The sequence below is a fragment of the Arachis duranensis genome, chromosome 6, assembly GCF_000817695.3.
Source record: "Arachis duranensis cultivar V14167 chromosome 6, aradu.V14167.gnm2.J7QH, whole genome shotgun sequence".
NCBI lineage: Eukaryota > Viridiplantae > Streptophyta > Magnoliopsida > Fabales > Fabaceae > Arachis > Arachis duranensis.
In genome coordinates, this window is record NC_029777.3 from 1,067,425 (window position 1) to 1,088,819 (window position 21,395).

Sequence of the window (21,395 nt, forward strand, 5' to 3'; positions counted from 1 at the left end):
ATATAAATATGAATGCGAAGAAAAATGAAGGATTTAAAAAGAAAATTAGAATTAAAAAATAGAATTAAGGATATAAATTATAATAATTATTAATTATGATAAATGATATTTTTATAAAGAAAATAATTATTTTTTTATTTTTTTAAAACAAAGTGTTATGCACTAATAGTAAAAGTAAATAAATTATTTTAATATTTTTTCAAACAAAATATATCTAAATATGATTAAAATTTAAGAGAAATATTTTAATTTTTTTTAAATATACTTTTTCCAAACCAAAAAATGTCAATCCAAAGAAACATTAAAACACAATGGCATGGCAATTTTGTTAGGGGAATGGATTACAGTGTAAAAATGTTCAGCAACTTAGAGGAACATAAGAATTGGAGCATGCAAGAAGCTTGCAATGATTCATACAACAAGACACTCAAAAGCTGGCATGGCTGGTTAGCTATTAAGACTTTCCATGTAAGTTATTAGAATTCTTTCTTCTTTTTAATTCTGGCAAAAGAAATAAGAGAGAAAATAAGAAAATAGTTCTATTGCAGGTTGCAATGAAGCTTCTTCCAGATAGAGAAAAATTCATGCAAGTGCTTTGTGGTGGAGGGGAATTTGGACCTGAAATGAAAAAATTTTGTACCGATTTTTCTTCAGTGCTTGAGGAAAATCACAAATTTCTGGTACAGATTTTAATTACTTAATTATTTAATTATTATACTAATTGTATATTGTAATAATCTAGAAGATTGTGTTAAGCTGACCAAGTTTATTTTTTGGATTTGAATCCTCTAAAATTTGAATTTTACTTTAGAGATTTAAGTGTGATCTTTCACTATTTATTTCATATGTGAGACAAAAATAAATATGAAAGAGAAATTATTCAAGAGTAAAAATATCATACTTTATTTTATAAAATAAAATTCAAACTTTAGAGTATCCAAATCCTTTATTTTTATTCCTATTAGCATAATGCTGATGAATTTTTATAGGAGAATGTGAACCTTAATACATGCATAAATTAGATTATTTCATATAATATTTTTATATATATCGTTTTCGTTGGTTTAATTTATTCTTGTTATTTTGCTGCAGGCTAGTATTGGAATGGATAACTTAAAAGCTTAATGCACAAAGTGGAGCAGTTTTAACTTGATTCCAATCTTTTACTACAAATTATTTAGATTGATGATCATCTCTATTAATGTAATTTGATATATTATGAGTAATGATCCGGAAAATGAAGTTTTAGTTTATTTTTTTATCTTATAATATTTAAATGAATACAAAATTAAATATATATTATTTTAAAATATTAATAAAATAAAAAATTTAAAAAATTTTGTTTAAAAATTAAAAGAATAATTAGAAGAATCAATTAAGATTTTTAATTATTTTTCCTTAATTATTAAAATAAGATAAATTTAAATGATTTTAATTTATTTTTATTGTCTTCCAACTGATATATATATACACTACATAATAGACCTTCAAGCTTTTATCCTGCCATGATTCTACATTTGAACGCCTAAAATCATAAATTAATTACAAATAGCTTTAATTAATTATATTGGTGAGTCTATTTATAGAAAGAGAGTTACTAAATATTCAAGTTTTTTATAATCAAATATAATTAAATTGACCTAAATTTAACAAAAATTATTTTTATTATACGATAGTATGTATATACACATTTTATTAATGTAAACAAAATTCTATTTTATTTTGCATTTATTCTTCGTCCGTTTCCTCTTCCTTCTATTAGTAATATTGTTGATGCGTTTTGGTTTTGTTTCTTTTTTTTCTTCTATTTTTCATGTTATTGTAGTCATTTATTTTTTTGTTTGATATTTTTTTATTAATTTTATTCTTCTAAAGAGAATAAATAAAAAAATTAAAAAAATAAAATAAGATGAAAAAAAAGAAAAAAAAAGACAAAGCAAAAGACGAGGAGAAGGAAGAAGAAGAGTTTTAAATTGTGTAGGATAACCAAATGCACTTTATATAATGATTACGACATAATTAACTCAAAAATGCACCGAAAATTATAGGAGTAATTTTTGAGTTTATAAAATACACAAGTATTTATTTATTTGTTATTACACAATTATGTTGTTATAATGATATTTCGGTTCATTTGCAGTCCAATGTGTTATCGATGAATAATTTGTCCCAAAAGTTGGGATGACTTTCAAGACAAATTGAATGGAATGAAATGAAAGCTAATGAAATTGAATAAAGTGATAATGAATAATTTTATTTTTCTTTACTAAAAAATTTTGTCAATATTTATCAGTAGCATAAAGTGAACCATTAACACATAAATGAACCGAAATTAGTTCAAATTTAAACAAGTAATAAAAAATACTCAATCATCAACAAAAACACAATGAATTTATTTCTGGATCCAAATGAACCTCAATTAAACTAAGAAATGAACCGAAATTACTTAAGGAATAAAAGATTTTGTCAATACTTATCAGCAGCATCAATGAACCTCAATTAACACACAAATGAACCGAAATTAGTTCAGATTTGAACAAGTAGTAAAAAAGACTCAATCATCAATAAAAACACATCAAATTCATTTCTAGATCCAAATGAACCTCAATTAAACTAAGAAATAAACTGAAATTACTTAAAGAATAAAAAATTTGATCAATACTTAATTCAGATTTGAATAAACAGTAAAAAAGATTTAATTATCAACAAAAAAATATCGAATTCATTTATAGATCCAAATGAACTTCGAATAAACTAAGAAATGAACCGAAATTATTTATTGATTACACCAGAAAAAATCAGAACTAATAAAGATGTTAGCAAAATATTAATGTTATTAGTGATAACGATAACAAAAGAAAAAGATAATAAAAAAAAAGACACAGAATTAAAGAAACGTGCGCACATAAATCTATAATACTTGATTGAATTTGATTAAGATTATAACTTTAACGTAGAACTTTATTTTTATAAAAATTCTGTTTATTGCTAGATAAAATTTACTCCTATATTTGTTATATGGTGATAATTATATTTAGATTTCTATATTTTTTTTTAAAACAACATCATCCGATCCGATGATCTTTCTAGTATTTAATAAAGATTATTTTTTAAATAAAGGAGCTCAAATTTTTTTTATTAAATACTTTTTTTAGGAAGTATCTATCATCGACAATAATGGTAATGATTCCATTAACGTTCTTGAATTATCTTTCCAAAAAAAATCTTGAATAATCTTAATAATAAACTTAGTATACGATTTTTCATTATTTTTTACAAAAGTGGAACCTTTTGTTTTTTTTTTCTTTCTTAAAATTTTATTGATACTCACTCACTAATAATCTATTAATTACCAACGTAAGTTGGCACAGATAGATAAGAGTTTGTGATTTTATGTCTCTTAATCATTTCTTTTAAGTTCAGAAATTACTCGTTGAGGTTCCGACCGGATAGATATCCTAATACAAACAAAAAAATATTAATTAATTAATTAATTTCATTCTATATAGACAAAACATATTAGGATTATTATTATTAGGACCTTCCTAAATTCAGTCACTCTCACTTTCACACCTAAAATTTCGGCAAGCTTCAGGTTTCAATTGAAGGATAGAATCAACAAACAAACCACTACCCTACATTTCATGAAACTAAAATTGGGTATGCTTTTTAAACAGAAAATTTGGTGTCCAAGATACTAGGACTTGAACCCTTTTCTCATCATCCTAATAGACACTATTCGTTTAAAAGAGAGAGAGAGAGAGTGCCTTAAATATTTTTTTAAACAATTCTTCTATTTCTTCAAATGTCAGGAGAATCATAGGACAACAATAACTTGAAACTTGCAAGTACTAAGAAGGAAAGGCAAAAAAAAAAAAAACGTTAATTGAAATTCATGATTGTGTCTTTGTGGGTCTCATTCAGTGTTGCATTTTTATCTTCCATTTCACTAAGTACATATTATTTACAACCAACTTGTGTAAATTAGAATTAATTTCCAAAGCTTAAGATTTTGTTGAACATGTCCAACAATTGCAAGGTGAAGGGGATTCTAAGAGGGATTAGATTCATTTCTCAGATATTTGGTAAGTTAATTATGAATGTGCCCTTCATGTAAATTGATTATTATATTTCTAATTGCCTTTTGAATTTTTCATATTGATGATGAAGTTTAATTTGCAGAAAGTGATAAAGAACAAGAAATTGAGATTGGTCATCCCACAGATGTGAAGCATGTGGCCCACATCGGGTGGCAGGGTCCTTCGGCTGAAAATAATCCTAGCTGGGTACTTCTCTATTTTCTTTGTAAATCATATTCAAACCTTGCTTTTAAAAGACTTACTTTACTCACTAAAAAAAAAGAAAAAGTACAGGGAGCCAATGGTCTAAGCTTACAATGTGTACAATGGAGGTTTAGGAAGTATTAGAGATATGATCATTAGTGTTATATTATTCTGTCAAATTACGCTTTTGAGATGAGTGGGTTCATGACATGGTATTAGAATTCAAGATCCGAAAGGTCAAGGGTTCAATCTCATGAGATGTTTATTATCCCTGGTATTTGGATGGTTATTCTGAATAGTGTGAGTGATGTTCATTTTATTCATGGACCAAATGTTTAGCCCATTGTACTCATTATACACTTAGGTCATTGGCTCCCTAGCACTACCCAAAAAAAAGACTCACTTTGATTAGTTGAATAATTAATTCATTTGTTTACATAAAATTTTTATCTTCAATTTTTTAAATAAAACTTCAATCCATAACAAATTTTAGGACTAATTTGTTTACATATTATTAATTTTAACGTGAAATACGATAATATTTAATTATTTTAATATTTTATAATATTGTGATAGCAGTACAAAATATTATTATCATTTTACAATAAAAATATTTTTTTAATTATAAAAAGATAAAATACTATTGATCTGTTTGTGATAAAAATATTTTTTTAATATAAAAAGATAAAACGTTATTGATATTTTATAAAAAAATATTATTTAAAAATACTTTATTAGATAGACAATGGCTATTGTAAATAATAGACTCTAAAATTGGTTCAATAAAATAAAAATACACTATATCCTTAAATTACTCACTTAAATCTTAATATTAGGATAACTATCCATGAATCTAATAAATTGAACATTCTATATATCTATTGTTCACATTATTTAGTATTTTTATTGTCTACCTCTATGTTTTTTTTTTTAGAATTATGAAAAGACAAAATGTCATTGACATTTTACAAAGGCACACAACATTGTATAAAACATAATATAGATCATTTTTTATAAATTCACTCTAAATAATTCAACTTTAAAAAAAAAATCGTTTGTTAGTAGGAAATAAAACAAAGCTTTGTTTTAAGATTATTCAATTACTTAATGCTTAATTTGGCTGTATCTTAAGTAGACTTAATACTAACATATGACTAATAACATGCTTAATAATTTAATAAATAAATAAATAAAAACAAAAAGCTTATATATACATGTTAAAATTATTATTCGTAAAAAATTTTAAATATTTATTTTAATAAATATATTGAGAACATAAATTTTATATATATCTTTTATAAAATGAATTTCAATTAATAAACTTAACACGTATCTATTCTAGATATTAAATGCACATTTTTTTTAAAGTGTTAAAACATATTTAGTATTAGTATGATATAGTACTGATTTTTGTAATTTGAATTTTCTAGAAAATGTATCTTTAATATTAAATTGATTTGGGTTTGTTTCAGATGAACGAGTTTAAATCTGTTCATGGACTTTCAGCATCAGCACCTCTAAGTCTTCATGGAGACATTCATAGCCAAGGAGATGAATATTCCGACGGTATCTTTTACTATTCACCTTCGCTTTTTTTTATTTTACTATTATTTAATAATAAATTAAGGAAAAGTACGTTGAGCCAATGAAATATCTGTACAATGCGTACAATGAAAGTTTAGGTAGTATTAGAGATATAACCATTAGTGTTATTCTTTTCCATCAGTGTAAGCCTTTGGAATGAGTGGTATCATGACATGATATTAGAGTTCTACATCTAAAAAGTCAAGAGTTCAATTTTTGGTGAATTCCAAAATTAGTTTATCGATGAATAGTTTTATGAGATGAAATGTTAGCGGGACTCATAAATTAAATATGAACTAACATATTAATTTCGCTTGCATGTAATATTTTTTGCCAAGCACTTTTTACTTGATATGTATCATAAATGTTGATGATAATATAAAAAGAATTGGGTTTGAGACAGATTCAATAAAAAGAGGTTCAAGGAGGCAATCAATGGGAAACATGAGAGAATCTCATGCAAAGGAAAAATCAGACAGGCCAAAGAATCCAAAAACTAGGTCATCCAAATCAAAGGAATCATCATCATGCAATAATAATGAATCCACCCAACCATCAAATGACATGGACTCTATCCAACAACAAATCCAAGGTTGTAGTAGTGACTTAAATTTGCAGCCACCTAGGAACAACCTATTACCAGATGTTCCTAAACTTAAAGTTAAAGATGCTTCTTCCAACGCTGGTTCTACCTCAACCAAGTCAAGATCATCATCAAGAGCACAAAGAAATTTGAACAAAGAAATCTCTTCTAGATCAGGCCACAAAGCTAGAAAGAAACATAGACATTTTGAAGAAGATCAATCAGAATCAGAACAAGACCAAGACCAAGATGGATCTGACAAAATCCTCTGGACAAATTAGTGTAACAATTCTTTCTACTACAAAGTCTTTAGCTACTATAGAGTGTATCTTCAAAATTGTAATATAAGTTAATGATACTGATTAATGTGCTAATTACAACTACTAATAATGTAAATGCATGCTTTTCCTCTTCTTCTTTCTCCATGCAACTTTTGCTTTCTGATTTTTAACGTCCAAAAAGAAATTTTGAAGTTACAAGTTAGGCCTATTCTCAGTATGTATAAACCATGATGATGAAGTGTCACATTCCTACAAATACAAACAAAAAACAAACCCCAATAGAGAAAAGAACAAGACAAGAGGATCAAAAGAAGAAACCCCACAAGCACTACTCAAAAGGAAAGCAGCAGCATCAAGAATATCATTATCAGCTTTGTTGCATAGCTTCATTTGACTCAACAAGCCACACCTTTCACCATTATCACACCTCATCAACCTATCATCAACACAAAGTTGTGTGTTCCCTTTCAGCTTAAGCTTCTCCCCAACAACTCTAATTGAAGCTGGAACCTTACCACTCAAGTTGTTGTTCTCCAAGTTGATCTCATCTGCACAATCCAAAAGCCCAAACTCCTCAGGTACGGGCCCCACAAGCATGTTGTTATCAAGCCCTAGGTATGTCAGATTCTTCAGATAAACCCCCATTGAAGCAGGTATCTCCCCAACAAGCCCCATCATAGAAAACCCAATTCCTCTAATACCCCCAAGATTTTCCCATATTTCCGGAATCACCCCTCCAAGATTATTCCCACTCAGGTACACCTCCTTCAAAGTTGGAACCTTTCCCAAAAACAAAGGGACCCCAAAGTTTCCGAATTTGTTGAAGCTTAGGTCCAAAAGCTCCAAACTTTGCAACTGCCCAAGACTCTCTGGGACCCTACAACCAAATCCATTATGGCTCAGGTCAAGTTTCACCATCTCCATGAATTTTCCATCACCGAAACTCTCGGGTACGCAACCATGGAAGTCGTTGTGGCTGAGATCAAGAACCTTGAGCTTCTCCAGCGTTCCCAAGCTTGTTGGAACCTCGCCGCTTAGGTTGTTACCCGATAAAGTAACCTCTTCCAAGTTAACAAAAGAGCCAACCGTTTCTGGAAGTTCACCGTGGAAGCCATTGTTAACCAGAACAAGCCTTCTGAGGCTGGTGAAGTTTTGGAGAATAATATCGGCGATAGGCATAACAAGAGAAGGGTTATCGATGAAAACGAGTTCTTGAAGAGTTGAAGAGAAAGCGAAAGAGAAAGGAAGCATCTGTGGAGTGGAAACGATGAGTGATGAAGCGTTGAAGCAGTTATAAAAGAAGAGTTTTTGAAGGAATGGAAATGAAGTGAAGAGAAGAGAGTTGAGGGTGGCGTTATCGGAACAAGGTGGGTTTGAAGATTCATCGGAGACGTAGCCGAAGCTGAGCTGAAGGAGGTGCGAAAACGAAACGGTGTCGTTTTGGGAGTCGTCGTAGTCGCAGAGAATGCCGTGTGGTGGGGAAATGCAGAAGTCGTGAGAAGGGAAGAGAGTGCGCCATGGAATGGTGGGGTTGATGGAGTGAAGGACTTTGTAGAGAGATTCTTGTTCATGTGGGTTCAATGGAGGTTGTTGGTGAGAGAGGAGAAGGATGGAGAAGAAGAATGTTAAGAAGAGTTGGGAAGAAAAGGGCATTTTGGGAATTTGGAAAGAAGAGAAAAATGTGATGTGATGTTGTTGTGATTTGAAAGGGTAATAAATAGGGAGTATGTTGAGAAGAGAGAGGAGGGGAAGGAGCAGAGAATGTTGCGCTACAAGGGTGAAAAAGAGCAACCAGCAGCATGCACAAGAAAAAGAAAAGTAGACAAAACTATACGGCTAGTGGTTGGGTGGTGCCTAGGGAAAAAAAACACTCTTTAATTTAGATGTGGTAAGAAAAATGGTGTAAGACGTAATTATGCAGTGTATAGATACTTTATGCAATTGTGATTGTTAAAAATATTTAATTTTTGAGTGCACAAATCGAAAAATTTGATTACCTTTTCAAAATTTAAATTTTTTTTTACACTAATCAGATTATCTGATTAATAGGCATCTCTTATTTTAGAAAAAACTATTCTACATCTATATCTAACATTTACATTCTTCACAATAATGAACAACACATATATTTTTCATATCTAAAAAAATGAACAGAAAAGAAAACCTTTCCATTACTTTCTTTTTAACTTAATTACATCTTTCTCAACAAATATTGTGTCACTGTGAGATACTGTATCTGTATCAGTATCTCTATAAATCCGTTTCCTCAGTCTTAGGCTTTTTTATTAGGGTTCCGCATGAAAATACATAGCCCCACCTACTCCCTATTACCTACTACTCTCTCCTCTCTTTTGTCCTTATTCTCTCATCATCATTATGTGATGCTAACATGATTATATTCATTCATTTATCATTTTACATCCTCCTAAACCATCAATCAAACCATACCAACGTACGAAACAGAATCGTTAGGTAGGTACAACAAGGAAAGTAAAAAGTAAACTAGGACAGAATAGATGGGTAATATAGTAATTAGCATGCTAGTACAGTTTCAAATATTCATAACAGAACCAGAAGGCAATTGCAATTTAAGGGAAGAGAAAGGAACACAGTAAGTGTCACTAACAGATTCCAAAACCAGCTGCCTCAGATGCCGTGAACAAAACACCAAACAAATTACTCAAATCTAATTAACTAAATACATATCAATAAAAATGAAAAAAGTCACCTGAAAAATAATTAACATTTTAAGATGTAATATTGTTAAGTAAGAAAGGGGAAATAGTGCTGCAGGGGCAGGAGGTTGGTAACTTTGTAAGAGGGAATTGACTCTGATTTCCATCCCAATGAGACAAGGGTCAGAATTGTACATTAACGTGTCAGTTTCTACAAACAATTATCGTTCAACTTATTCAATTCTAATACATATAACATTGTTGCCTTGAGCTTTTAGGTTATTCCATTTCAAGCTTTGTGGACACTGCACACTGGACAGTACATGGTTCCAAAATTCGTTTCTTTTTATAATCCAAGATCAACATATGTCCTTAGATAAGTTTCCTATGATTAATTGGTAGCAGATAATCTAAATTCTAAATTTCTAATCAGTTTTTTTTAATTAGGGAAAATACTAATGTGTGTTCTAATTACGTTTAACTCTATTTAATTAATCAACTTTGAGTGGTATCTGTTAGTATGTGTTTGGTTCAATCGATTTTAATTACTTTTTGGAAAATTATTCATAAAAATATATTATTTTCACATTTGCTTGAAATTTTAAAATATAATTCTTAAAAATAACTTATTCCAAAAAAATTTATTGTAAAAAATTTAAAGTTTTTAATTCTCATCCCAAAAAATAGGAATTTGGTATTTTCATGTTAAAAGTATATGGATTAACATATAAATTATTATTTTTTTTATTAAAGAGATTTTCCTTTTATTGATATTGGGAGTATTTTAAAAGTAAAAAAATATTTCCAAAAATATATATAATAAATACATATTTAATAATTTAACGTTAGAAATATGAAAAAACGATTAACAACTATTTAAATTACTAAACAAACACATTTTTTACAGTACTCATAATATTTCCGTGTATAATATTTTTTAAAATATACCTACTTAATTTACCCTTCTTTTGGGGTTCATGATTTTACCTTTTCTTCATCCTATAAATATATAAATTGTCATTTTCATCTCACCTAACCTGGTCAAACTAACTCTCTTTCTCTACATCCTGGTACCAACCTACAAGCTCCTTCTTATTTTTTTTTAAGTAGCTAAACTATCAAAATAGTATTTAAAAGTTTACGTTGTTAATAAAAACAATTTTAAAAAATATAAACAACAAATAAACTCTCAAAAAAAATGACAAAAAAATTAAATATTAAATATATATTTTTAAAAGAATTAAAAATAAAATTTTAATATAATTTTTTACAAATATTTTTAAAAAAATTATTATAAATGACCAAGTTTTTTAAAAAATAAAAATTTTAAGGATTGAATTTTGCTCATTTGTTTATATATCTTTAAATAATTATTTAAATATTGTAACAAAAATTTAGATTAAATGTAAAATTATTTATTAGATATAAAAATAGTTTACTACTTATAAAGAAATATAATATTTTTTGTTATTTTTATCATATTTTTATATCATTAATAAAAGATTATGTTTATCTATGAAACACAAACATTTTTCTGATTTGCTGTGTCCGTATGTTAGACATATTTTGAATACGACACTCATTTGATATGTGTCTTTTGTATTCAACTGTATTTTAATAAAAAATAAAAAAAATTCGAGACATATTTGGACATACCTAAATACTATTACGTGTTAACGTGTCCAGTCTTAATTTTATAAATAAGACAAAAAATAAATATAAAAAAATAAAAAATAAAATTAAACAATTAACAAAAATTTTTTCTATTAGACAGAATCTACTCCCGGTTTAAAACATGTCCGATTAAAAAAAGGGCCATAAGAAAACACGCTTTAAAAGAGGCTGTTTAGTGTTTAAGCTCTGCTAGTAAACGCGCCAACGCGGTTTCTGTTGATGTAAAAAATAAATAAATAAATAAATAAAAAGGAGCGAAACTGAGACCGTACCGTAGTCGTGAAAAGTATATAAAGAAACAGCGATCTCTAATGTTCGATCAACTCAGCAGTTACCTCGATTCTTCTCTTCTGCAATTTCCTTTGACCTAATTGGAATTCATTACGGTTTTCTTTGGTAATTTACATCCTTACCCTTTCGCCATGAACATCTTCTCCAAGAAACCCACTGCTAAAGGTTCTGAGCTACCTGTTTTTACCCTCCTCATCTTCTTTTTCCTTATCACTCAATTTTCATCTTTCATTCATTGTATTTTTCTTTTTTTTGCAGAGGCTCTTCGCGAGAGTAAACGCGAAATGACAACTGCTACCAGAGGTGCATATGTGTGTATATTAATTAATTAATTAATTAATTAACTAACTATTTTTTATGCTATAGGAAAAAAAAAGCTGCTCAATTATGCTAAATATAAATATCTCTTCGAATTTAGTATGATTTTGATTCAGAGAGGTGTGATATCACTGCTACCTAGAATTTATTTATTGATTGATTCTTGGTGATGTTTTTCAGGTATAGAGAGGGAAATTGGAGCATTACAATTGGAAGTATGTGAAGCGGTTATTCATTGATCACTGATTATTTTCTTGCTGAACTTTGGGATTATCTCTAATGTTTTTCTTTCTTACTGTTTTTAGGAAAAGAAGCTTCTTGCTGAGATAAAGAGAACTGCTAAGACGGGAAACGAGGTATGATCCACGTTTTCTCATAGGTTTCTTATGCATAATTACTTGAGAAGCTGTCACGTTTATCTGAATGTGTTCGAATTGGCTTACTTTCGGTTCGAAACATCTTATATATTGAAAGAGCCTTCTGTCAAAAGTTTTGGAAGTATTAAAAACTGATATTTCTCTCTAGATAATCTGTTGTGCCAAACATGCTAATATATTCTTCTTTTCCTGTGCAATATTCAGGCTGCAACTAAAGTTCTTGCTCGACAGTTGGTAAGGCTTAGGCAGCAGATTGCAAACCTTCAAGGTAGTCGAGCTCAGATGAGAGGCATAGCAACTCACACACAGGTAGATTGTTGATGTCTTTGTTTCTTTTTCGGATGGTAGAGATGTTTATCAGTTTAATGCTCTTTGGTGTGGTTGGGATTTTGATTCAGGCTATGCATGCCCATTCTTCTGTTGCTGCTGGTATGCAAGGAGCTAGTAAGGCAATGGCAGCTATGAATAAGGTAGCACCTTCAATTTTATATTTTTAAGTGTTTCTTATCCTTATATAACATGTATTTGTTCCTTTTTCTTTTTCTTTTCTGGATTGGACCATGATATTGATATCAGCATTCTGTTTGGTTTTACTCAGAGTAAAGGATGATCTTAGGACAAAGTCCTCATAACTTTTGAGATTGTTATTGTGTGCATAAATTTGCCTTAGCTAGATGTATATTTATTATTCAAGGAATAAAGAACAAGTTTTTACAAGGCTGAGTGCAGTGTGGTTCATGAGTAGTGAAGGTTCAATGATAGTCATGAATATGAGATTTTTTTTGGCTGAAAATTGTGGATCCTCCTTTCCTCCCCTCATTGCACATGCACACACAAAAGAAATGGAACTTTTGCAAAAAGAATGGTTAAGAAATTGGCTATTTCAAAATGCAGCATAAGAAAAGCAACAAGCAATAACAGTAATAACATTACTGGTGAATGCGGTGTCCATAAACAAATTTCTATGGTCTTTTTAATCTTTTAACCCTGTGCTAAGTTATAAGATACTTTTGCAGCAAATGGCACCAGCCAAGCAAGCCAAAGTTATACAAGACTTCCAGAGACAATCAGCGCAGATGGATATGACTGTAAGATGATGTTTTGCTCTTAGTTTGCTTCCCAAGTGGGGAAAAACAGAGAACCATTGTTTTTGTTTGCACACCGTTTTTACTTCAATGATATATAATTTGTGTGCAGACTGAGATGATGTCTGATACCATAGATGATGCATTGGATAATGATGAAGCCGAAGAGGAGACTGAAGAGTTGACAAACCAGGTACCCTTCAATTAGCTTGTATTGCTTATTTCTATGACTTTTTCCCTTGCTGTTTGAAGAGATTTTTTTTTCCTGATCTCTGAAATAAATGAGGACCTCTGTTATATTTAACGTGGTCAATTTGTTTCCACATAAGCCAATTTATTTGGAGGTATATGTATATATCTTGTGTCACAATTCGTAAGGATTAACTGTGCTTAAAAATCATAGATCCAGAGTTGGACACAAACTTCAGCCTCACAATAGCACACTTAAGTAATCCCTAATCTGGTTGAGATATAACTAGGGAACTAATCAGTGGAAGCTTAAGATTCCCTCACAGCCCCGCATCACTTTTTTTGAAAAGTAAAAGATAAAAATCAAGCAGAGGGCATAGCTTATTAGCTCTCATGTTTCCTTCTCATGACTTGAAACTATTTCCAATATTTATAGATCAAGTTATGATTTCTTCTGGTGGTTTATGACAAGGCACCATGGCATTGAGCCGATCCCAACTACTAGAAAAAGCCTTTCTTCTTGTGTGATTCCTTGTGTGTTTGTTTAAGAATTTTAAAAGGAACGGTTTTTGATTCACGTGTCTAGATGGGCAAGAACCAACTTATAATTTTAGGATTGATTTAGCTTTTGAAATTTCATAAAGAAACTGCTTCATTTAAACTGTTTCTGCAGGTCCTTGACGAAATTGGAGTGGATGTTGCATCACAGGTACGAATCAGCTGTTATTAATCTATGCACTCCTAATGTTTTTGGTTAACTTTTGTTGAATTTGTAACCTTTTGACAGTTATCAGCAGCTCCCAAAGGGAGAGTCCGAACAAAGAACACAGAAAATGTCAGCAGGTATCTAAATTAAATTTCAGATAAGGAGAGCATGTTATTCTGGACGAATCATGTGATTTTTTTTTTAATAAATCACAATTTCCTTTGTTGTTTCTTTCTTTTCCAATTTGTTTGACCTAAGAGGTTTGATGTCATTGCAGCTCGGGCATCGATGACCTTGAGAAGCGTTTGGCAGCTCTTAGAAACCCATAATTTTTTGATTGGATTGTTTGATGCTCGAATACTCCGAACTCCCAAGTTCTGATCTAGAATTCTTTCCTGAGCTGTTATATAGAGCTATAATATATTTAGTGTGTACATAACTCCTTGAAATTAGTATTATGTTACGCAAGATCCCATCAAATTTACTCATGCCTTAGGCTACTGAGGGTAATCTTGTATTCTTGTGGAAATTTAACATTTTTTTCATATACACGTGGCTTATCAGGGATTATATGTAATGATATAATCAATTGTTCGTTTAAACATTGTTTAATAAAGAACAATAAAGAATTTGGAAGATATATGTGACGTGATCTGCAAGTGTCTAATGACTAGTGCTACTTGACCAACAAAAAGTAACCAAAATAATTTCTTAATGTATTAATGTACTAGCAACACATAACTTGTCCTTAAGTGAAGTATCAAGTAAATCAGTATGAGCCATCATTCTCTCATTTTCATTTCAATCTTCTCATGATAGTTTACTCAGATTATAGCTTGTCATTAAATACTCTCAACATGGGGGGGCAAGTGTCAACAGTAACAGAAACAGTGTTGAGTCTCATTGTAAAGAAATGATAGTGTATCATAAACTATTTAACATTTTTTTCTAATAATAGTTAAAATGAGCAAAAGGAAAGAACCCCTGTTGAGTTCTTGGGAGAAGGTTTAGGAACATGTTACAGCATTGGAAGGACAATCTGGGGCGGCAGCAAAAAGTCTACCTTGATCCAGAAAATGATAACAGGATGTGTCGTTTATGAACCTCAAGGTAATTCAGAAAATATACATGGACATGATTCCCAAATGCTGGAGAATGCTCTTTTGCATAAAAGCCGATTTAACACTTCGGGTGTTAGAATCTGGACAATGTTTTTTTGACAAGACTAAACAGCATATGCTTGGTTACTTCCTGATAGTGAGAAGCTCAAAGCTTCGCAGAGGATCGTCACGTGTACCTCGTGTAGATCCGGTGCGTGTGAAAGTTGCTTGTTTGTTCTCAAACACAGGCTGAGCTCTCTGTGTAGTAGATGGACGGCTAGCCACTGAGGTCAGCCGGCCAGTACGAACGTCAGTATGGTCACCCGAGGAACTTGGTCGGGTTGATGAGATAATGGCTTTTCTTGAAGTACTGCCATATCGAGAGGAACTGCGTCCCTTCTCTTGATCATGATGCTGGTAACACAAAAAGAAAAAATAAACTAACAGTTGCACCGAAAAGATAAGCAAATATGAACACAGGAGACTCTAATCAATCTCATATATACTAACAAAATAGAAAAATAGAGCCAGTAAACTTCAGATCAACATCCAGATGTTGCTTAACATAATGCTCTTAAATAGAAATCTCCAAATGAATGACACTCGTAGGCTCCAAATATTGGAAGAAAAACCACTTACCAACTCCTTTTGTACTCCTGTGTCTTCATAAGTCCTATGTTTAGTGTGCTCAGCGCGAGGACTAGGGTTCCTCCGGGAGAAACCTTCAACACCACCAGTGAATCTCTCGCGAACCTCTTTCCCAGCTGAAAGAAGCAATTGCACGGCCAAATATTAACTAAAAAGAAATTTTGAGAAGGTCGGTACCTTCACCAGCATCGATGCAAGCAATGAAAATGATAATTATAGTCAAATGTTTTAAACCATAATTTTCGGATACTCAATTGACAAAGGTCACACCATATACTTCAAACTTCCTTAATCCTGACCACATGATTGGACTTATGAAGAATTAGAAGGACAAAATATTTCATTCTTATTTGACTGAAAAAGTGCAGACCTGAGATCTTTTCTGGCTTTTGAACAGATGGTCCCACATTCATCGCAGCCTTGCCATTGGCATTGGTGGCAGTGACATTGCCATGCTGTTATGAGAAACAACCTCAGTATGCAACCAGTTACCATCCGAAACAAAATCCAAATACACAGATATGATAGTACTAACCCGCCCTCCTCTAGAGCTGCCACCAATTTGTGGATATTTCAATATGGTCCAGTCAAAAACATAGTCGAATTGATAGCCTGCAGTAACAATATCCAAATCATAAAGATCAAAGAATGCCCATGCATTTAGACCAAGATGCAATAATTGAGCACACTTAATTTCCGAAAAATGTCAGTGCAAGAGATGATGGGTCACATACCTTCTCTAATAAATAAATCTCTAAAAAGCCTCTTTAAGTACGAATAGTCTGGCTTATCCTCAAACCGCAGTGCTCGGCAGTAGTGGAAATACGATACAAACTCTGAGGGGTAGTTTTTGCAGAGTGACTGTCATAGCACAAAGTTAGCAACGAAAAAATGATCAGCAAAATTGGGAACAGATAAGAACAGAAAACAGAAGAGTGAATAACTGCAAGTTATGCAAATTTTGAACCAAATTCAAAGCATCAAACTCAAGATCCAGAGGAAATATCAAATTTCTTCAGAGGCCTCACAGATCCAGCTAGTCACAATACCTCTATGGAAGTTGATATCTTCTTCTCACTGATTTTATCATATTTTTGTTTTTTTGTGCCAGCCTTCAGACCTTGCCAAGGAAGACTGAAAAGTAGTATAACAAAAAAAAAAAAACAAAATAATATATTAGCATAAAGATACCTGAATCCAGTAGGAGGTAAAGTAGATGTGTTTTAAGAATCATCCGACTAACCTTCCTCTCAAGAAGTACATGAGTACATAACCAAGAGATTCCAGATCATCCCTTCTGCTTTGCTCTGCCAGCAAAATTAAGTACAATTAAGAGGAGAACATATTCACATGTAATTACTTAGTATTTACCTTTCGATTTTGGTTATCAACAAAAAAGGAAAAGACTACCATAACTTTACTCACCAATTCCGAGATGAGTGTTGACACTAGCATATCGAGCTGTACCTGTGAGGTTCTTGTTCTCCCTAATCAAGAAGAACAAAGATTTTCAGAAGAAAGAATGCAACTTGTAAACCATACAAAGAAATAGAATTATAACGAAGATGGAACTGAAAGAAACATCTTTGGAAGTATTCAGTATCATCGTGACAAAATGGATACAAGGCAATTGAGATCTTAAAGTCAAGTTATATATGATTGGTCAAAACCATTTTTCTCATGTATGGTATTTATGGTATTTAGAGTGATGAAATTATTATCATCATCTTCATGAATATAATACTATAATTACATTTATGGGTAGATGGTCCACTAAAAATGGAATAATATCTAAAAGAAATGCCTAAATCCAACGAAAAGTAGTGCAAACAATAAGGCAGGATGAAGTTGGGTTGCTCCGAAAGTGTTGCATCCTACAAAATGAGTTAAGAAAATAAAAAGTCCACCTTAATATCTTGGAATAAAGATGACAAAGTTTACCTGTATGGTATGTGCCTATGAGTCTGGAGATCCCTGTATTTTTTTGCAAGGCCATAGTCAATGATATATACCTGACATGAGATACCCAGCATGACACATAGGTGAGAATAACAACCAAACAAAAAACAACAAGTAGCAATCATTCATATGAACAACAATAAAAATATCAACCAAAACCCTCCAAAATGATTAAAGGGATATAAGAAAGAGAAGCATAAGTTTTTTTTTTTTTTTTGAAAGAGAACATCTTCTGGTTTGCTTTACGTCCCAGACCCATTAGAAAATTGTCTGGCTTTATGTCACGGTGAAGGAAGCCCCTTGAATGCATATATTCAACCCTATTAAGCTGAAAATAATATGAAGCAAATAAAATATTAGAATCGGTGTTTGATGTGCATTATTTGATTATAATAGTTGACATGTAGACTTACTAATTGATCAGCAAGCATTAACACTGTCTTCAGTGTAAACTTCCTGTTGCAATAATTGAATAAATCTTCCAAACTTGGTCCAAGAAGGTCAATAGCCATAATGTTGTAGTCTCCTTCAACTCCAAACCATTTTAGGTGGGGAATCCCAGCTTCAATAAGGAACCAAATTGGATTACTCAAAGGAATACATCTTCATTGTTTTCTGATAAACTTGAAGTCCTAATTATTTGATTTTAATATAAATGCATGATTTCAATCTCATACTTTTGACTACATTAAGACCAGAAGATTCTGGACAACAATCATTTTAAAATTTCAAACTCGAGAAAGCAGAAACCATTTTTCAAGTGAAAATTTTCTATTAGGTAGTACCTAAGTCTTTTAGCACAGAGAATGCTGAAAAGAAATAGACATATATACTTACTCCCTCCTTGAAGAAGCATATATAATTTTGATTCATAATGAAGCTGTGGATGCTTTGTCTTCACAGATTCCTGGAAAATTTTGGGGGGTAGAAAGTTATCGCCAAGAATTACACTACTATAAAGGACAAAACACGAAGAACGATGAACAAAATGGCATGTAAAAATTGAAGAAAAAATAAGCATGCATGCATAAAGCTATAGTGTGTCATTTCATTTAATATGCCACTTCATACCTCAGAGATCCTATCAATTCTACGCAACCTTAATAAGTACTGCTCCAACTATTGTCCTAAATTAATTGTAAACAGAAGACAGCTGAAATTTCCCCTTTTTTAATGTTAAGTTCTTTAGCTGTTTAGCAATAAAATATCTCAAAAGTCATGAATCGTGACTAGAACTAACTCCCATAGTATCGATATAAAGTACTTCTATATAATGGGAAAATTACATCTAAACCCCTACAGAAAACAAGCTCCAAAGTGTGAATCAAAGCATTTTAGTTGATCAAAGCCTTCATACACCTTTGAGATACTACAAATGCAATCATAAACACCACCCATTAACCGATCACTAGATATATCATAACATAATTGAATGATTAATCATTTTTTTGCTCATCCAGGGGCATAACAAGGATTATATATCCTTACAGAGAACCTAACATACCAGCTTGACTGCAACCTCCTCCCCAGTTTGTACATTAACAGCTGCCACAGAAAAACAAGGAACTTGTTAGTCAATAAAATAAAAGTGCAGTGCACAAATAACAAAAAGAGGAAACCTAAAGATAAAGATACCTATGTAAAGCTCCCCAAAAGAACCACTCCCAATTTTCCTCCCAAGTTTGAACTTCCCAGCAATGACATGATCCATCGTGAAAATTGCCCTCAATACACCCTCTCCGACCAACTATAACAAACCTTTCTACTCTCAGATTTGTGCTCAGTTCAGCACCTATTTTCTGCACAAAACCTCAAATAGAACCAAACTCCTGCTTATTGTTCCACGGATTCACCTGATTAAGGGGTTAAAGTCCCAAACTTGATTCACTAATCCACTCGAATCCAAAGAGATTTCCCACTCTATGCCTCCAATCAGCCCCAAAATCAATGTGTGGTGCGAATCCGGGAAAAGGGTAAAGATCAAAAGGAGCAAAATTTACAAGGAAAATTGCGACATCACCCCCCAAAAATGAAGATGAAATCTCCTTACAACACCACCCTCTCCAACTACATTCCTTTTGCGCCAAAAAGCAAACAAAAAAAATCAGCCCAAACCAAAAATCGAAGCCCTAATTTCCAGCGAAGAAGAGGACCGCATTGACCTCATAAAATTTGAGGAAATGAGTATCGGAAACAACACTAAAAATTGAAAGTTTTGAGAAAACTAAAGATGATAACGAAAGAGCAACAGGAGGAGATTGAGGAATGAGGATCAATCAGGTAGGAACAAAAGTAAAAGGTGAAATTCCACCAAATCAAAAAGGTTTTGGAGAGAGAGGAGAGAGAGAAAGAGAAAGATGAGAAGTAGAAAGCATGTGAGAGAGAATGTATTATACTTACTTGCTGTGTTTTGGTTGTAATTCTTTTCTGCATTAGTTACTTTTTGGCATCTTTTAGTTTTAGCAAAAACTTTTTAATTAAAATTTTTAAAAGTTTTTTAATTGAATTGAACTTTTATATTAAATAAAAAAAATAGTTTTTAGGTTAATCACCAAAAACGCTTCTAAATTATTCAAATAGTGACAAAAATGCACTTGAATTTTACTATCGACAAAAATATATTTAAATAATTTAAAAACACAACAATAATACTCAACAGTAAATATATATTTTCAAAAATATTTTAAAAATTGAATTTTGACGTGACATTTTACAAATATAACTAAAAAAATGAGATATTATTATTCTTAGAATTCGGTAATTTTTTTTCTTAGTATATATTTTTTGTATTTTTTTTAATTTTATTAGTTGTTAACAACAAAATTACAAAAAATATATATACTCAACGAAAAATTACCAAATTTTAAAGATAATAATATTTTATTTTTTTAATCATGCTTGCAAATAATTGTATCAAAATTCAATTTCTAATGTATTTTTTGATAAATACATATTTAATGTTAATTTTTTTGAAAGATTATCTAACATTAAATATATATTTCTCAAAAAAATATATTAGAGATTGAATTTTGATGCAATTTTTTGCAAATATGATTAAAAAATGAGATATTATTATTCTTAAAATTTGGTGATTTTTGTTTAGCATATATTATTTTGTGATTTTTTAAAAGTATATTATTAGATTAGGGTTCATCAGAAATAAAGCAATTTTGTAGTGTATATGAATAATGAAATGTATTTTGATTTTGATTTTTAAATTGATTCAGATATAAAATTATAAACTAAAATTAATTGAATTTTGATTAAATTAAAAAGATTAAGGTGATTTTTGTCCAATAAAAAAGAAAAGGATATTTAAGTCTTTCCATTAAAAGTAAATAAAATTTATTTTTTTTATTACAGTATAAAGGTGATTTAGTAAAAGTATTAATATAATTTATATTTGAAAAAAGAAAAATTAATTATTAACGTAAAAAACATAATCCACATGTTTTATTTTAATTTGTCCATATTTTTATTATATCGATACATATGAATTTATTATCGTACCGTAATAAATACCTAATTTTTAGGCAAATTTAATTATGATAGATATATTACTAAAGTGATAACATATGCAACGAAGAATAAAAGCTTATTAAATTTGTATTGACAATAAAAATAGCAAATATATACATAGAG

At 30.7% G+C, this 21,395-nt stretch overlaps 5 protein-coding genes across 5 annotated transcripts in view; 3 read left to right on the forward strand and 2 right to left on the reverse strand.

The window, feature by feature from the left end:
* The window catches only part of LOC107491656 (glycolipid transfer protein 1-like), an 8,102-nt gene extending 6,977 nt beyond the window's left edge, over positions 1-1,125 (forward strand). The window contains exons 8-10 of the mRNA XM_021124850.2: positions 333-468; positions 549-680; positions 1,093-1,125. Coding sequence (XP_020980509.2) covers positions 333-468; positions 549-680; positions 1,093-1,125 — 301 coding nt within the window. The remainder of the gene's footprint in view (positions 1-332; positions 469-548; positions 681-1,092) is intronic.
* Positions 1,126-4,021: 2,896 nt separating this feature from the next.
* Positions 4,022-6,731, forward strand: LOC110273295 (CRIB domain-containing protein RIC10-like). Its single transcript, XM_021126119.2, has 4 exons — positions 4,022-4,085; positions 4,183-4,286; positions 5,756-5,849; positions 6,271-6,731. Exons 1-4 carry the CDS (start codon positions 4,022-4,024, stop codon positions 6,729-6,731), a joined length of 723 nt encoding a protein of 240 aa, XP_020981778.1.
* A 209-nt stretch (positions 6,732-6,940) lies between these two features.
* Positions 6,941-8,405, reverse strand: LOC107491668 (piriformospora indica-insensitive protein 2). The gene has a single exon (XM_016112550.3). The coding sequence runs from the start codon at positions 8,382-8,384 to the stop codon at positions 6,981-6,983; it is 1,404 nt and encodes a 467-aa protein (XP_015968036.1). The 5' UTR covers positions 8,385-8,405; the 3' UTR covers positions 6,941-6,980.
* A 2,962-nt stretch (positions 8,406-11,367) lies between these two features.
* On the forward strand, positions 11,368-14,684 carry LOC107491739 (vacuolar protein sorting-associated protein 2 homolog 3). Its single transcript, XM_016112655.3, has 11 exons — positions 11,368-11,536; positions 11,630-11,674; positions 11,870-11,904; positions 11,995-12,045; positions 12,271-12,375; positions 12,465-12,536; positions 13,083-13,154; positions 13,264-13,344; positions 14,014-14,049; positions 14,128-14,183; positions 14,324-14,684. Exons 1-11 carry the CDS (start codon positions 11,503-11,505, stop codon positions 14,373-14,375), a joined length of 639 nt encoding a protein of 212 aa, XP_015968141.1. The 5' UTR covers positions 11,368-11,502; the 3' UTR covers positions 14,376-14,684.
* Positions 14,685-14,788: 104 nt separating this feature from the next.
* On the reverse strand, positions 14,789-20,131 carry LOC107491740 (casein kinase 1-like protein 9). The gene is made up of 14 exons (XM_052262741.1): positions 19,389-20,131; positions 19,258-19,298; positions 18,591-18,660; positions 18,167-18,315; positions 17,986-18,081; positions 17,736-17,806; positions 17,220-17,281; positions 17,038-17,101; positions 16,844-16,928; positions 16,529-16,655; positions 16,330-16,406; positions 16,165-16,249; positions 15,786-15,910; positions 14,789-15,560 (listed from the first exon to the last, which is right to left on the reverse strand). Exons 1-14 carry the CDS (start codon positions 19,462-19,464, stop codon positions 15,291-15,293), a joined length of 1,398 nt encoding a protein of 465 aa, XP_052118701.1. The 5' UTR covers positions 19,465-20,131; the 3' UTR covers positions 14,789-15,290.
* Positions 20,132-21,395: the final 1,264 nt, after the last annotated feature.

Coding starts and splice junctions, on each gene's coding strand:
- LOC110273295 (XM_021126119.2), top strand. CDS start 4,022: ATGTCCAACAATTGCAAGGTGAAGGGGATTCTAAGAGGGATTAGATTC. Junction 4,086..4,182: donor ATTCATTTCTCAGATATTTG/GTAAGTTAATTA, acceptor TTTAATTTGCAG/AAAGTGATAAAGAACAAGAA. Junction 5,850..6,270: donor AGGAGATGAATATTCCGACG/GTATCTTTTACT, acceptor GGTTTGAGACAG/ATTCAATAAAAAGAGGTTCA.
- LOC107491668 (XM_016112550.3), bottom strand. CDS start 8,384: ATGCCCTTTTCTTCCCAACTCTTCTTAACATTCTTCTTCTCCATCCTT.
- LOC107491739 (XM_016112655.3), top strand. CDS start 11,503: ATGAACATCTTCTCCAAGAAACCCACTGCTAAAG. Junction 12,046..12,270: donor CTGCTAAGACGGGAAACGAG/GTATGATCCACG, acceptor TGCAATATTCAG/GCTGCAACTAAAGTTCTTGC. Junction 14,184..14,323: donor AACACAGAAAATGTCAGCAG/GTATCTAAATTA, acceptor ATGTCATTGCAG/CTCGGGCATCGATGACCTTG.
- LOC107491740 (XM_052262741.1), bottom strand. CDS start 19,464: ATGGATCATGTCATTGCTGGGAAGTTCAAACTTGGGAGGAAAATTGGG. Junction 18,316..18,590: donor TATGCTTCTTCAAGGAGGGA/GTAAGTATATAT, acceptor TCCTTATTGAAG/CTGGGATTCCCCACCTAAAA. Junction 16,407..16,528: donor AGATTTATTTATTAGAGAAG/GTATGTGACCCA, acceptor TTGTTACTGCAG/GCTATCAATTCGACTATGTT.